Source organism: Pleuronectes platessa, chromosome 13, assembly GCF_947347685.1.
Source record: "Pleuronectes platessa chromosome 13, fPlePla1.1, whole genome shotgun sequence".
Classification (NCBI taxonomy): domain Eukaryota; kingdom Metazoa; phylum Chordata; class Actinopteri; order Pleuronectiformes; family Pleuronectidae; genus Pleuronectes; species Pleuronectes platessa.
Genome location: NC_070638.1, coordinates 5,495,128 through 5,511,961, shown reverse-complemented (window position 1 = coordinate 5,511,961; position 16,834 = coordinate 5,495,128). Strand labels below are relative to the sequence as shown.

The 16,834-nt window shown below is 42.5% G+C and overlaps 3 protein-coding genes across 4 annotated transcripts; 2 read left to right on the top strand and 1 right to left on the bottom strand.

Moving 5' to 3' along the window:
- Positions 1 to 4,998: 4,998 nt before the first annotated feature.
- lrrc42 (leucine rich repeat containing 42) lies at positions 4,999 to 9,745 on the bottom strand. Of its 2 annotated transcripts, none has more exons than XM_053437967.1 (7): positions 9,088 to 9,745; positions 8,306 to 8,437; positions 8,096 to 8,217; positions 7,879 to 7,964; positions 7,685 to 7,798; positions 5,525 to 5,609; positions 4,999 to 5,426 (listed from the first exon to the last, which is right to left on the bottom strand). In XM_053437967.1, exons 1-7 carry the CDS (start codon positions 9,474 to 9,476, stop codon positions 5,131 to 5,133), a joined length of 1,224 nt encoding a protein of 407 aa, XP_053293942.1. In that variant the 5' UTR covers positions 9,477 to 9,745; the 3' UTR covers positions 4,999 to 5,130. The 2 variants fall into 2 exon arrangements, with proteins under 2 accessions (XP_053293942.1, XP_053293943.1); XM_053437968.1 differs by having other exon boundaries at positions 8,096 to 8,214.
- Positions 9,746 to 10,389: 644 nt separating this feature from the next.
- Positions 10,390 to 14,761, top strand: yipf1 (Yip1 domain family, member 1). Its single transcript, XM_053437685.1, has 10 exons — positions 10,390 to 10,484; positions 10,771 to 10,878; positions 11,302 to 11,462; positions 11,552 to 11,632; positions 11,745 to 11,832; positions 11,917 to 12,033; positions 12,123 to 12,289; positions 12,430 to 12,612; positions 13,229 to 13,335; positions 13,936 to 14,761. The coding sequence occupies exons 2-9, from the start codon at positions 10,845 to 10,847 to the stop codon at positions 13,313 to 13,315; spliced, it is 918 nt and encodes a 305-aa protein (XP_053293660.1). The 5' UTR covers positions 10,390 to 10,484; positions 10,771 to 10,844; the 3' UTR covers positions 13,316 to 13,335; positions 13,936 to 14,761.
- A 943-nt stretch (positions 14,762 to 15,704) lies between these two features.
- zgc:113691 (uncharacterized protein LOC503529 homolog) lies at positions 15,705 to 16,531 on the top strand. Its single transcript, XM_053437684.1, has one exon. It carries the CDS (start codon positions 15,715 to 15,717, stop codon positions 16,471 to 16,473), a length of 759 nt encoding a protein of 252 aa, XP_053293659.1. The 5' UTR covers positions 15,705 to 15,714; the 3' UTR covers positions 16,474 to 16,531.
- The last annotated feature ends 303 nt before the right edge of the window (positions 16,532 to 16,834 follow it).

Here is a 16,834-nt window from a genome sequence, read left to right as displayed (position 1 = left end):
AAATTCTTTGAAACGATCATTTATCTCTATAGGGTCGGTCAACAGGGTGCCTGCCTCAGATTTGATATTGTGAATCGCCCTGGAAGCCTGCACACCCCTCAGCTGCCGCGACAGGAGCCCCACGGGTTTCTCCCCCAGCTCAAAATGTTTTTGTCTCAGTTTCAGAAGAAGGCTGTTGATTTGTCCTCCTAGGATGCAGTTATACTCATATTTGAGCTTAACTATCTTGTTGTAGTCTTCAGAAGACATTGAGGTTCGATATGTCGCTTCATAGGTGGGAAGAGTGTTCCTGATTTCTAACAAACGCTTCTCTCTCTCTCTTTTAATGGCAGATTCATAGGAAATTATGTCTCCACGAATAACGACCTTTAGAGTTTCCCAAAGAGTAGAATCCGACACCTCACCGTTGTCGTTGATTTCTATAAAGGTTTTTAATTTGGTAGTAATGGCTTCCACAAAGTTACCATCGGAGAGCAGCAGAGGGTTAAAGCGCCAGGAGTAATTCTGTTTAGGGAGAGAGAGGTTTAAGGACATCGACAGGGGACTGTGATCCGAAATTAGTATATTATGGTATTTAGTATTAGTGACAGAAGGAATTAGACGTGAATCAATCAAGAAATAGTCTATCCTGCTGTACGACTTGTGGACATGTGAGTAAAATGAGTAGTCCCTGTCTGTAGGATGCTGAATCCTCCAAATATCCACTGCATTCCTAGACTTAATCAAATCGTTCAGGACCTGCACAGACGTAATTTTTGGAGGTGGACGTGACGACAATCTGTCCAAGTAGGGATCTAAATAACAATTCAGATCACCTCCAATTATTATATTAGAGTTGGTGGCATCTGGCAACAAATCAAAAACTTTTTTGAAAAAATCAGGATCGTCTACATTCGGACCGTAGATATTCAAAAATATTAACGGAAATGAATTAATAGTCCCAGAAACCATAATGTACCTGCCGTTGGGATCTGTATTGAGTGAAGTGAGTTGAAACGGGATATTTTTCTTGAAAAGAATAGCCACCCCACGAGCGTGAGAGGTAAACGACGACAGATAAACCTGGGATATCCAGCTACACCGCAATCTACGCTGCTCAGTTGCCCCTATATGAGTCTCCTGCAGGAAAATTACATCTGCAGATAAAGATTTAAGATGTCGGAAAACCTTGTCCCTCTTAGTAACATGACCCAGCCCCTTAACATTCCACGAGACCACCGTGACATTCCTGCCTCCCACTGCTACTCTATCTTGGGCCCCCTGCATATATAAGTAATGAAAAAGATGACATAAATGAGCAAAAGCATATTAACCATTGTAACTTGACTGGCAGAATTACAGAAAAATCACACAGAAAAACAACTGACACTGACATGTCTGAGCCATACACAAAAACACCACCCCTCCACCCCCACCCGCCTACCTGAACCTGGCACGTAGCATCTTACCTTCATCCTAACAGGAGCTGCTGGCGAGTACAGTAGTCACTACTAACTGTGTTACCGCCATCTCCCCTCTCCGCGACATTATATAATATATAAACAAAACAACTGTATAATACCGCAATAATTAAGTAATCAGAACAAGGAGTGTGACTAAAACTAGCACCCCAGAGTGAGAGAACATGACATCACTATAAATGGGCCTTCGTAATGGCAGATATATGTAAACAATGTACACAGAGAAGTCTCAGTGTTGTGAGCGGTTAATCAGCCGCTTTGAAGAAACAGTTGTCTCACCCCAGCGCGGTTATAAGTTGAGTGAAAGGTGTTAGCGCATGGGCTCACTTCCCCTGGTCTAGGTTGTTCCTTTCCAGGAACCGCGCTGCCTTGTCCGGGTCCGCGAAGATCATGGGCGCCTCACCATCCCGGGAGTAAACGAAGAGCTTGGCCGGGTATCGTAGGGTGTGTTTCACACCTCCGTCCCGCAGAGCCTGCATCACATCTCGGAAGGCGCGACGCTGGGCCATCACCTCGCTGGTATAATCGGGAAAAAGCAGCACCTTACATCCTTTATACTCCAGTGGCTGCTGTCTGCCAAGGCGGAGGATTAGATCTTTATCCTGAAAGTGGTGGATACGTGCCAGGATGGTGCGCGGTTTAGCTCCGGCGGCCGGCTTCGGTTGAAGGGAGCGGTGCGCCCGGTCAACTTTAACTGGGTGCGGGAAGTGATCAGCGCCAAGCAGCTTGGGAATTAGCCTGGAGACGAACTCAGTGGGTTTACCCTCTTCTTCACCCTCTTGTATCCCCACGATCTTGACGTTATGTCTCCGAGAGCGGGCTTCCAGATCCTGCACTTTAGCGTGAAGCTGAGTGTTACACTTCGCCAGCTCAGAGTGTCTGGCCTCAAGTGTTACCATGCGTGCGTCAAGTTCAGTGACAGCCTGCTCCTGACTAGCCACACCAGCTTGTAGCTCCGACTGTGACGCTGCCAGTGCATTGAACTTGGTCTCAAAAGCATCGAAACGCTCGTTAATGCAGCGCAGGACCGATTCGGACATCTCCTTAAACATGGCATAAGTCTTGTCTGGTGGTGCATCCGGCTGGATGGGAGAGTCTTTGTCGGTCTCGATGTTAGCACTAGCACTAGCTCTCGTTACGGCGGTTTGCCCCTCCGTGGTTTTGGGTCTGCTGGGAATGCTCGGCTTCGGCATGTTGCGTTTTCAGCTCAATAAAGATCTTAGAGAAACATATATGTTCACTTCTACAGCTTGTGAGCAAACAGATGCGGTATTAAAATAGCTTTTCAAAGTAGCGGAGAGGAGCACATGCGAAACACGTCTACATCGTCCACATGCGCACTAGCGCCCCCGGGATTTAAGAGTATTTAACTCTGCTCTCAATCTGGAAATCTCTTTCAGTTGATGTTAGTTCTTTTTCTGAAGTTCACAATTCCTGATCTCTGCTTGTTGAGCCTCATGTCTCAGACTTTCCTCTGTCTCCTGCAGATCGTGCACTGCCACATATAGAGTATCATTGATTGTCTCCATCATATCTGTATGCTTCTCATATTCAGCCAACCTCTGTGATAGCTTCAAACAGGTACTGTAGTTGTAGTATTCCTGTTGTGTTGCCAACAGATTTCTGTTGTCCGTATTCAGCATCTGAACGTGGTTCTCAAATTCAGCCATCCTCTTCGTAAGGTCATGACAGGTACCGACCTTGCCGCTTTTCTGCAGAGTCAGAATTCTTGCAAGTACATCATCTTTCTTTGTCTGCAGCATCTTAAATAGGTCCTCAAGCTCAGCTGTCTTCTGTGTTAGCTCAAAGTAGGTAGTGCAGTGATAGATCTCCTTTCCATCATCCACTGTTTCCACCAGTTTTTTGTTCTCGGTCCACAGTTTCCCTGCCAGCCGCTGTAATTCACCCAGCTTCTCATGTAGCTCTGGATTGGTAACACAGACACAGCTCTCTTCAAACATGGACGCGTCTGCACTCTCAGGCATGGTAATACTATGCATTGTGTGTTATCTCTGACGCGTTTAAACTGTCTTGTACCACCCATATTATATCAAATATATATGCCACTGAATCACAACACATTACACATGATGTTTCAGTCCTTTGCCTCAGGAAATTTTATCCAACTGGACTTCTTGGAATTTCAAATAAATACCCTTAATGGAGGTTTTTTGTCTTGTTTAAAAGGGAGGTGGGTTGAGATTGGAGTAAGCTGTAACAATTCGTAGTGAGGGTGGCAGTTGTAAGCCAGTCCTCTGGTCAGGACAGATCCCAAAATAAGGAAACCTACAACAACGATCACAGGAAACAAAAATACTTTCAGCCACAGCGAATAAGGTTGTATCTCCTCCTGAGGAATCACTGTTATCAATTCCTCTTGCAGATTGTGATCACAGTCCTCAGCTTGCTTTCTGCTAAGTTTCAGCTGGGCTTCCTCCAATTGGTCCTTCAGATCACGGGCTGATTATCTCAAATCCTCTGTGAGTAAATGCTGCTCCTCTATGGTTTTGTGACAGTCATCCTTTTCCCTGCTTTTCTTTGTGATGAGCTCATCTCTATGGAGGATGAGCAAATCAGCTTCATGAAGTTGGCACAAAAGATTTTGCTCGCTTGTCTTTAGCGTTTCGTTCTCTTTGAATCGTTTGTCTCTCAGTGACTCAAGTCGGGCCAGTTCAGCCAAAACGATTCTATTCTGCAGATTCAGGACTTCTTCATGTTCCTTTCTATTCTGCAGTGCCTTGGTCAACTTTTTGACTTCTGCCTTTTCATTCTCCATCAGATATGTCGATCGAGTGAGCTCCTGTGCTCTCTTAAATTTATCCTCGATGGCTTCCTTAGCATCATCTGATTGGGACTTAAGAGTATTTAACTCTGCTCTCAATCTGGAAATCTCTTTCAGTTGATGTTAGTTCTTTTTCTGAAGTTCACAATTCCTGATCTCTGCTTGTTGAGCCTCATGTCTCAGACTTTCCTCTGTCTCCTGCAGATCGTGCACTGCCACATACAGAGTATCATTGATTGTCTCCAGCATATCTGTCTGCTTCTCATATTCAGCCAACCTCCGTGATAGCTTCAAACAGGTACTGTAGTTGTAGTATTCCTGTTGTGTTGCCAACAGATTTCTGTTGTCCGTATTCAGCATCTGAACGTGGTTCTCAAGTCATTGTCATCTTTCTGTAGGGTATACTTAGTTAATGAGATATTTGAGATCCTGTATAGATTTCTAAATATGAATGTTGTACTTTGTTTGTGGGCACACAGAGGAATAAATGGCAATGAAGGGCTGGATCTTGACTCGGCTGAGCACAGGACATACTGTACCCTATAATACACTGAAATAGTTATACAGACACCCAACAACATCATGTGATGAATGCTTTCTACAAGTCACTTACATAAACAATTTCAGTTATTTGTGTCAGTTGACCTTGTGCTGCATTGTTGCATGTTCACACACTTTAGGCTTTTTGTGCACCAGGCCTGAACAGGGGTTGTATTCTAAGCCTCTATATACAAAATCACAAACAAGGAAGTGAACGAATGTTAAATATTGAACTTTATTAAGAAAATAATTTTTAAAACAGCGTTTTTTGTTCATTTCAGTGTTACCTGTTATAGGACCTACTTGAGCTATGCTCTGCTCTTTGGGAAATATCACATGGGACATGCCTCAATAGCTATTCAACAGTTCAAGGTCTTCTGCATTAAGAGCTGATGAGGGTGAACGTTTTGTTGGGGGGCTCAGATGTGAGCTGTCACATCCTTCTGACTGACGAGGCCTTTTTTTGATTCCGTGACAAGAACTCCTTGCAGGATGATTTGTCTTGTGTGGAACCTGTTTCTCAGGCATCTGATAATTTGATACGGGTCGGTAGAAATGCAGTCTCTCCCTCTTGTCCTCTTCTTCACTCTCACATACCAGGGGGGTTGCATTCAGGACTTCTCTCACGAACTTCTGCCTTCCGACTACACAGCAAAAAGACTTTCATAACTATTTCAGGTGGAGTTACAAAGCTCAATTTGATTTATCAGTAGTAAGTAAGAATGTCAAATGAAAGACTTACAAAAGCGTAGCGCTGATGTTCTTGATGCTTCAATTTTCTTCTGTTTTGGCATTTGGGCGGTATTTGTTTCCCACTGGTTGACTACCTGGAAACAAAACAAGCATTTGTTAAGATGATGTGCAACACACTGGGCATTGAGCCTTTTTTCAACAGAAGGAAATTAAAAGTGAAAGGTGGAGAGAAAGCAGGGAAGACATGAACCCGACCCGACCCTTCCAGAGGATGCATGCAGAATCACGAATGGGCTTTTTACGGAGGTTTCACATGTGAACAATGCAGGTGGAGTTTCTCCGCTGAGAAGCGTTTACAACAACACAGTCGGAGAAGTCAAGAGAGCTTTTGTTGATAAGGGTGTTGTGCTATAAACAAAAACACATGATCTCCGTGGAATAAATACATTATAGTGCCTTGCATAAGTATTCACCCCCCTTGGACTTTTTCCCATTATGTACTGTTACTAACTGGAATTCAAATAGACTTAAATAAACTTTTTCCCGTTTGATCAACAAAACATGCATAGTACTTTGGAGGTGCAAAATAAATTTTATTGTGACACAAACAATAATGAGAACAAAAAAGTTGACATCTGTTGGGTGCATAAGTATTCACCCCCCTGTGTCAATACTTGGTAGAACCCCCTTTCGCTGCAATTACAGCTGCAAGTCTTTTGGGGTATGTCTCTACCAGCTTTGCACATCTAGAGATGGAAAGGTTTGTCCATTCTTCTTGGCAAAAAAGATGAAGCTCAGTCAGATTGGATGGAGACCGTCTGTGAACTGCAATCTTCAAGTCTTGCCATAGATTCTCTATTGGATTGAGGTCTGGGCTTTGACTGGGCCATTTTAAGACATTAACATTCTTTAATCCAAACCATTCCTTTGTAGCTCTGGCTGTATGTTTAGGGTCATTGTCCTGCTGGAAGATGAACCTCCGCCCCAGTCTCAAGTCTTTTGCAGACTGCATCAGATTTTCTTCAAGGATTTCCCTGTATTTGGCTCCATCCATCTTTCCCTCTATTCTGACCAGTTTCCCTGTACCTGCTGAAGAGAAGCATCCCCACAGCATGATGCTACCACCACTATGTTTCACTGTTGGGATGGTGTGCTCAGGGTGATGGGCAGTGTTGGGTTTTCGCCACACATAGCGTTTTGCATTGAGGCCAAAAAGTTCAATTTTGGTCTCATCTGACCAGAGCACCTTCTTCCACATGTTTGCTGTGTCTCCCACATGGCTTCTGGCAAACTCCAAACGGGATTTTGTATGGATCCCTTTCAACAATGGCTTTCTTCTTGCCACTCTTCCATAAAGGCCAGATTTGTGGAATAGACGACTAATAGTTGTCCTGTGGACAGATTCTCCCACCTCAGCTGTGGATCTCTGCAACTCCTCCAGAGTAACCATGGGCCTCCTGGTTGCTTCTCTGATTAATTTTCTCCTTGTCCGACTCTTCAGTTTGGGTGGACGGCCTCCTCTTGGTAGGTTTGCGGTTGTGCCATATTCTTTCCATTTTCTTATGATGGATTTTATGGTGCTCAGAGAGATGTTCAAAGCTCTGGATATTTTTGTATAACCTAACCCTGCTTCATATTTCTCCACAACTTTATCCCTGACCTGTTTGCTGAGCTCCTTGGTCTTCATGATGCTGTTTGTTCAGTAATGATCTCCAACAAACTCTGAGTCCGTCACAGAACAGGTGTATTTATACTGAGATTAAATTGCAGACAGGTGGACCCTATTTACTAATTATGTGACTTGTGAATGCAATTGGTCGCACCAGATCTTTGTTAGGGGTTTCACAGTAAAGGGGGTGAATACATATGCACTCTACACTTTTCAGATTTTTATTTGTAAATAATTGTGAAATCCATGTAATATTTCCCCCCACTTCCAAATGATGCACTATTTTGTGTTGGTCCATTACATAAACTCACGATGAAATAAATTTTAATCTGTGGTTATACCATGACAAAATGTAGAAAAGTCCAAAGGGGGTGAATACTTATGCAAGGCACTGTATGTCCTACCTCTGCCTGCTGTGCCACACTTCTGTGAACGCTTCTAAGAAGAGAATCTCCCCCTGCATTGTTCGTGTTGATACATCCTCTGAAGTACATGTCTGTCACTGGCTGTATACTTCTATCAGCACCTGATGATATGTACCTGTTCGGCCCAGCCTTCTGTTTTACACCTCGAGTGATCGAAGAGGTCCAAAGGTTTCTCAGAACGAACGAGTCCCAACAGCTTCCATATGGTCTTCTTCCAACCTGCATTGAGCTGGATGTATACATTCATTTTATACATCGGCATCACAATAAGCTGCAGCTAGGTGTTGCACACAACCTTTATTGGCTTACCTTCAAACTGGTCCCAGACACGTCAAGTTTTTCCAGTTTTGGGAGGCATGTGAGGTATCTTAGTGCTCTCTCTGAGATAGGGTTATCTGAACGAGAAAAAAAAAGATAACTTAGCAACTGTTTAACAAAACATATCAACTTATTACTGATTTGAATTTGATGGTGGTGGTATATGTGCTACCACTATGTGAGAGCTGTTAATATTCTGGTAACAAACAGGAAACATCCAGGAGCTGAAGACAATCAAGTCCCCTCTTCATCATCCGGACGGGTGCAGTCAGTCTTTGTAAGCCAGCGTCCGACAGACTGTTACCACCGATGGAAAGATGAATCAAACTGCTGAGGATGAAAGACACTAGTGTTAGTGGAGGTATTTCTTAGATTCCCCACAATGCGTCTTTGGAATAGAGAAATCACTGTTTATTACTTTGCCAATGAGGTGGATGTTAGATGATGGAATATCTCATGATCATCACCCAGTCTGCAGCCAAACAAATCCAGTGACTTCAAACTGTGAAAGGTTTTAATTTCATCCATCCTCTCGTGCAGGAGTGGAAACCTGTGGAAATGAAAAAATGAAAAGCAAACCCACTCAGCAAAACTATTTTGGCACAGTCACAAAGGACTTCTGAAAAGATGGCACATTGGCGGTCCAATCCAGACAGTCCCCATCTACCACACGGCCACTGCAGGTTCTGATCCAGATTACACTTGTTTGCCTAGATGGCCCACGTTTGTTTTGTTATACCTGGGCCAGACTTTAGCTATTTGCTTTAAGCTCATCTTTATTTTGTTTGGGTCACCAGAAGTGTTGGCTACATTCTGATTATGGCACTCATAACCTATTCAAATTAACTTGAGCAAGTTATGAGCGACATAATGGCAGAGTAGACCATTTTGCCTCACATTTTCTCAGACATTCTATAATAAGATCTTCTGAAACTTGACCTACAGACAGTGAGAGTCACCATGAACAAGCTTGAGGAGAAATATCTGTCAACTCTCAAGGAGTTTTATAAATAATAATATTTAATATGAGGAAGTTCTGAGTGCCATAATGAAAAAGTAGATAACTTTCCTGAAATACAAACATATAATATCCCATTTCATTACACGTGTTATTGTTTTGTGTTGACATAAAATCAAACGTGTCTGTGGACTTTTTCGCTTCAACATGACCTCAGTGGAGAAAGGTAGACTTCGACTCGCCTGTTCCGCAGACACAGGGATCCCAGCACCATCTGCCCGTACGCGTCGCTGAACAGCCGCAGCGCCTTGGGAGAGACGTCTGTGTTGGAGAACGCACGGTTCTCCACCGCCGCAGCGAACAGCCGGTCCCCGATCTGCTCGGGGAAGCCCACCAGCGAGTCCACGTGGTGGATGTTGTGAGCCACGAACAGCAGCGCCAGGTCGAACAGGGACTTGGTGGTGTACCGCAGGCTGCCCTCGGAGTTGTAGGTGAACACGAAGTGCTCCTTCCTCAGCACCAGCGGGTTCGTCCTCCGGCAGGACGACGCGGGCTTCGGCTGCGACAGAACGATGTCACTGACCCGACGGAGGCTTCCCCTTTCTCGCACGTAGACGGGGCCATCGTCCATTATTCTTTCCCTTCCACAGTGAGGACACAGCACACACACCGCTCATGCACCTTGAGCTAGCTAGCTACCGGCTAAACACGTAAAAAAAGACCAAAAACTACAAATGCTCACTTGCTAGCAACCAGACAGTAGAGTCGACTGAAGCTTCATATATGCTGTATATACAGTCTAAGGTTAAAACGGATTATTTAATTATTTGTTAGCTATTTGCGTGTATTTACATGTATTCATAGATCCTGTCGTGAACCCACCCGGCAACTTCAGAGACCTCTGCCCGCCGGGCAAACTTCAAACTAAAAGCCCAACTACTCGTAATAAATAATCTATAGGTAGAACTGTTTCTTTATTTGGTCTCTTAATGTATGTATTGTTGCTCATTAATAAAAATGCCAGTATGTTTATATCTGATTTTGGGTATGTAGGTGGGGGTCCCCAGGAACAACAGGATTTATTTTTAAATTATATTTAATATGAGCAAGTTTTGATTTTGGGTATATATGTGTATATGAGTTTGTATTTATGTATAAATATATGTATAGCCTTATTTTATTACATAAATATGTTTTGTACATTACATACAATATAGTGCAAAGGTAAACAACATATTTATAGATGTATATAGGAAGCTGGTTTAGTATAAGATCATTATTAATTAACGACTTGTGGGGAAGGGTTGAGATTTAATAAGTTTGTACTTATCACTCCTTTTTTCCCCCTCATCACTGTATGTAAATAATACTTGTTTATGTTTATTTAAATGCTTTAATTTGTTTGTATAATTTCGAATTAAATGCAAATAAATGAATGACTCAATTAATAGAATATGTTTTTTTCTGGGTTATTATTTTTATTAATAAGTCATTTATGATTTTAATATAATAGAGGGGTCGAACTCTTATTTTGAAAAGGTTCAGTAGCAGGAAGCCGGCGTGTTTACATGACACGAATACGAGTTTCCTGGAGCCGAGAGCAGTGCAATGATTTCCCGAGTTTAGAAGATCACCACGGGTAAAACCGGCTTCGTTTAAAGGAACTAATCCAAACTAACATCTGTATTCTTGCTCGCAACCGAAGCTGTGGTTGTTTCCTCTGCTCCTGATGTTGCGACAATTGGCGAGTTGTTGTTGAGCTGTCAAATGAGAACTTGCTAGCTAACTAACTAGCTAGCTAGCATATAACGTGCGTGTTTCCCGGTGTATCCCTCTTTGAGTTCAGCTGTTTTATCCATATGACGGTGAAGGGGATAGATAAGCCTTGGAGCTGAAAAATTGTTTACGTTTCGTTTCCTCCACAGTTTTCTAAGATCAAGTTGTTGCCAAAAGTTTCCTGACAGACGAGCCTCTGGAGTCTGAGGTTGAATCCGTGTAAATGGCGACAGCAAAAGATCCCTTTCAGTTCCAGGGTGAGTGTCCTCCACAGTCTCTCTGGTGTGAAGAAGTAATAATACAAACTTTATTCACGTAGCACCTTTTAAAACCAAACATGCTAGATTCACAAATTATAACGATATAGGATAATATGAAATTGTTAGAAAAATTGGCCATTCGCTTAAAAGTGAGTGTTAAAGGATCATTGTGTAGAATTTAGTGACATCTAGTGGTGGAGTTGCATGTTGCAGCTGAATACCTCTCACCTCGTCTAAATCGTACACACTGGACATTTGACAGGTAGCCAGTGGCGTGATGTTTATTTGAATGTAGATGCTTCATATTTATAGCTTATGAAATCGCACCTTCTTCTCCGTGTTGTACTGTGGTGTATCAACAGTGGAACCATCAAAACACCCGACAAATAATTTCCATTTTGTTCCATGTCATGAATTTAGAGTTTGAGGAAGCTGGTAATCTGTTAGAAGCCAACAGAGATGCAACCACCATTAGCATTGAAGATGATGACGTCGAACCTGAGAGGCAGAAAAGAGCTGCTGGTTTAAATCCCAGTGGCGATGATGATGAGGACACACTTCCCTATGACGACAAGTCAGAGGTCTGCACAAGACGAACACTTTAAACAATCAAGTCTTGTTGCATAAAATGTTAACCTGTTGTCTCATTGTTCTCTGTTTTCTATTGAAGCTTCTCTCTGGGCAACAGAAAAATGCCCCTTTCTGGACGTTTGAGTACTACCAGAAATTCTTTGACGTCGAGACCTGTCATGTAATGAAATCACATCTTATTCTACAAACTTTTAACCCATTTGACAACATTATCATGTGCATCAGAACAAATATAAGTTGTCAATCTACTTAGGTAATAACTTTTCTTTTAGGTGAAGGAAAGAATCCTCGGGTCAGTGCTGCCATGGCCTGGAAAGAACTTTGTTCAGGTCCACCTTCGAAGAAATCCTGATCTTTATGGTCAGCATTCTTCATGCCCTGATTAGAGGTTGTCCAAATGTGCAAGTGAACTGAAGATTTAATGATTTATATTTGTGCTTTCAGGACCGTTCTGGATTTGCACTACCCTTGTGTTTGCCATTGCCATCAGTGGAAATATTTCCAACTTTCTGATGCACTTAGGCAAACCAAACTACAAGTACACCCCTGAGTTTCAAAAAGGTATTCAAGGCTAACTTGACAGTAACTGGACACTTTCCTTAAATTATTTCTTACAGCTCTTCTACTTTAATATATTGTGTGTTTTCCAGTGACCATTGCTGCAACAGCGATCTTCACCTATGCCTGGTTGGTGCCTCTTGCCCTCTGGGGTTTCCTGCTATGGAGAAACAACAAGATCATGAACTTGGTGTCATACTCCTTCATGGAGATCATCTGTGTGTACGGATATTCACTTTCAATTTACATACCTGCAGTGGTAAGACATGAACAACTTTCAGAATCAATTTTCATTTTTTTTTTATAATATCTTTACAGTTAAAGTAGAAGAAAAGCTTGGAGTGCCTATTAAATGGGGCATTTACACACAATATAACTCACTTTTGTTTCCTCAATAAGGTCCTATGGATTCTCCCATTTGAATGGCTGAGGTGGTGCACCATTGTGGTGGCCCTCTGCCTCTCCGGCTCAGTGCTGGTGATGACGCTCTGGCCTGCCGTCAAGGAGGACCACCCAAAAGTTATCGTGGCCGTCTTGTCGGCTGTTGTGTTGTTCAACGTCCTGCTTGCTGTTGGTTGTAAGGTAAATTTGCTCCAGCTCTGATTCTACATAACGTTTCCATGTGGATTAATTACAAATTGGAGAGATACGGAAAATGTATCTGTTTGGGGAAATAAGATACAGCTGTTCATCGCGGTGTAGATAACAATGATTGACCCACTCCTGTCTGTCCATAGTGATCTCAGTAGCGTGGCCAAGCTTTGAACCAGTTCCTCTATGTCACTAACATTCCAGCAATTGTGCGTGTCTCTCCCTGTGTGCGTCTGGGAAATGACTTTACCTGAGAGTGTCAAGTTAACTCACACGAATCAGACTCTCTTCATCGGAAACTGTGACTGCATTGGCTAACGAATGTGACAGCAGGCTGTTAGTGCACTTCTTAAAGTCAGGGCTGCAGTGGTGTCATATCTCTGCTCATGCTCATGTAATTAGTCTCCAAGCTGTGTCGGACCAGGATGAATGCATAGTAGAAATGCAGCATTCTTCTCCACAAACACAGAACATTTGCTGCACAGCTACTCTCGGACACCTCAGCTTGAGCTTTTGCTTGATGGGATGTTTCTCCTAGTTATGTAATTGCCCCTTTGACAGGTTCTTTTACTGATTTTTTTAAAAAAATATTTCCTTGGTTTTTCAGGCTTATTTCTTCAGCCGACCAGAACCAGCACTACCAATTGACATTACAACTGCAGCAGTGGTGATCAAGACATCATCTTTGACATGAACGCCTTCAATCGTGTGAAGGTAAATAATACTGACACAGAATCTTTTAAAGCCATGAGGCTATTGTACAAAAACTCTAGCAACACAATTCCTGATTCATTCTGTCAGAGCTGAAACCTGATGGTACACAACTGTTGCTCGTCTCACTCTCTCTCTCTCTCTCTCTCTCTCTCTCTCTCTCTCTCTCTCTTCTCTCTCTCTCTCTCTCTCTCTCTCTCTCTCTCTCTCTCTCTCTCTCTCTCTCTCTCTCCCCCCCTCTCCCCCTATCTGTCTCTCTCTCTTCTCTCCCCTCTTTTCCAGCCATCTCTTCTCTCCTCTCCATTTTTCTGCGGAAAAACCATTGGGTTTCGATATAAATTTTAAGATCTTGATTTTACATATAAAATGCTCTTGAGGCAATATCTGGCGCTATACAAATAAAATTGAATTGAATTTAATAATTATCAACCTTGTACTCTCTCTTGGCAACTTTAATGTGTCAAGAATATTTACCACCTACATTAGCATTGCATTGGCTCATGTTATTATGATCTGCTGGAGCTGAACATCTGACACCGGACTTCCTGTACATGATTTCTCCTTCCCATAGCATGTGTTATTCTTTTTCTTTCTAAATGGCAGGTTCTCCTGTTGCCTTATCAGTGAGAATCGGGTTCCGGAGGTGATGTCATTGGTCGTCTGGATTTCACCTGCACTGGAACATTCTGGCTCAAGACCTTAAAACCCTGTGTGTATCCTCGGTTCAACTGTGTGACCTTTGAAAATTAACACTGCTACAAGTATGTTATTTCTCATGGGATGGGTTTTAATTGTCTTGACAGATAAATGGGCTATAATGTTACACAACACGGGATCTCTTTTAGTATGTAGTTGAAAGATTTAGGTATTTGCAGTAATGTAACTGCAGTATTCTACAATGAGATTAAGTTAGTGTGTATGTGTACAGAACTTTGTCTATGAACAACTTTATAACTTCCAAGGGTCGGACTTTTTATGTACCAAGTTATTGTATTTTCCTCTAACTTACATAACCATAAGTGCCCTAAACTAAGGCCAAAGACCAATCCTAAAATTCCAAGTAATTTACAACACACGTAACTATTTTTGTAATTAAGTTTTTTTTTTTATTCACTGTTTGTGATGAAATTGAATGTGTATTTCAAGGGTAATAAAATCAAACATGATCTTTTCGGGGACACAATTTTCCTGAATGAATTTGTCAGTGTTATGACTAATAATGAATTCCCAGTTCACTTGGAGGCGAGTTTCCTTCATTCATTGAACTATATTAACGGATTATTTGCATGCCGGCTTTGCCCATATTCAATAAGTAGTTTAAGAAAAGGAAAATGTATGCTACTTTCATGTAATTGTAAATAAGAATTTTATTGTCCAAGAAAGTGTAAAATTGTCTTTTGCTTACCAATAAACTAGTTTAGCATAAGGACTGCAAACAGGGAATAAGATATATGCTTTTTGCCATTTGAACAGAGCAAATAATTTTGCGCACAGTCAAAGATGTTCACTATCACTCTAGTGTTTCGTGATTTAGTTCCAGAATAAGAAATTGACCCTCTGCAATAACAACGAGTTTACATCCTTGTAAAAATGTGTCAGGACTGTGGATATTTGCTTTATATTAATACTTGAAATATCAGAGAAGACTTTGTTTGCTATTTTCTTCCAGTGAACCTAAAGTCACGTTTGATGTCGCACAACCTCCCGTGTCGGCAACATGACTCTTCTCTGCCCAGCTCCTGACAGCATTAAAGGCTGCCAGTGCCTTTCAACAGTTGGACATTTTAAATATTTAAGGGAGAGATTGTAACTAATAGGTTTAACTTTAACTTGTCAAACAGAGCATCCAACTTAAAAAGTAGACATTTGGCTGCCGCTGCTGTTTTGTTCCTTGCAACTCATCCATCTTATCTGTCGCGTGGTCGAGTGAATTGAGAGAATCTACTGTGTCGCAGATCGCCTGCAGTGGAAAATGTAACTTATTCATGCAAAGCCGGATTCTATAGGTAAACTCTTGTGTGCTCAGCACCTTACATGCAGAGGACTCCAGGGTTAATATTTCCATTGATTAACAAGGGCTCGTTTTTTAGTTTAATTAAAAAAAAACAGTAAGAAAACTGTGTCACTTGAAACGGTGTCAATAGGATGGTGGTGCCCTAATTAATGGTCATTCAAGCCCCAGCTTAGTGTTACACTGGTGCTGACTGTCAAGCAGGTAACCCTCTAAAAGGAATGTCACCCGCGTCAGTCCCGGACCTGCAGGCAGCTGCTCGTGCTTGTGGATTTATTCGCTCAATTCTCAAGGACTATTTAAACCGCTTTCAATCATAAAGAGATTACTGAGTTTTTTTTTCCATTGTGATTAGGAAACCTTTCTGTTTGATGGCCTCCTCAAGTGGGAAAGGTGAAAAAACGTCTAAATTTGAGACTTTGAAACTTTTGGAGAAATGCAGCAAGGAACGAGACGACGCCATGCACAGGGAGAGCGCTCTCAGGGAGAAGCTGCGGCAGTACGAGTCAAGATGGCGCTCTACCGATGCTGTGAGGCAGAAACTGAAGACCTTCACCGTGGACAACAAGGAGCTGAGGAAACAAGTGAAGGCTCTTCGCACTGAGATCGGACTTGAGTGCAGCCCCAAGTTCAACGGCAAGACCACGAAGGACATAATCAATGACCTGCACGAGAAGGAGCGTGACTGCAGCTGCTTGGTGGAGAAGGCCGGGAAGCTGAGCCTGACCATCGACGAGTTGACCTCAGAGTTGGCGAATACGGTCACTTCTAAAACTCTGTTGGAAGACCAGGTCCAGTCGCTGCAGCAGAACCTCAAGGACATGACCAACAATCAGCGGCGTCTGCTGAAGTTGTGGGAAGACAAGAAGGCGCAGAGGGAGCAGCTGGCCCTGCCGGCCATCGCACAAAGGCCCGTGCAGAAACCATTTGTCGACAAAGCAACGCAAACCGACATGTCCATCGGCTCGTCCCAGAAGCTCCCGGTCAACGCTTTCGAGACCAAGCCGTTCACCCGGGACAACGACAAAAAGACTCTTTATGATAAACACACTTTCCCATCGTATGCCAACGGCTATCAGCACGACAAGAAGTCTTTCGTGTACGATGACACGAAAGGGATTCAGAACTGAAAGAGATACAGCCCATAACACTCTGCTTTTTAGAAATTGAAGCAAATTGGTTAATGTTTAAGACAGGAAAACAAAGATATAAGTTTAACGATTAAAACATGGTTGACGGCTCCTGGTGCAGTGTGTAAATTGATCTTGTGACAGTGTTATATACCAGTATTTATCATTCAAATGTTTAAAGTTGACCTTATGACCTTATTGTTTTCAGTTTACACTGGGCCAAACATTTTGAATCTACTATATTATTATCATTATTATTATTATTATTGTTCTTGTTGTTGTTGAGCAGATTTTTCAGTAGATTCGTGTAGGTGTGTGAAGCTGGCAACAGGCAGGAGGGCGGGCAGCTATGAGCGCGGGG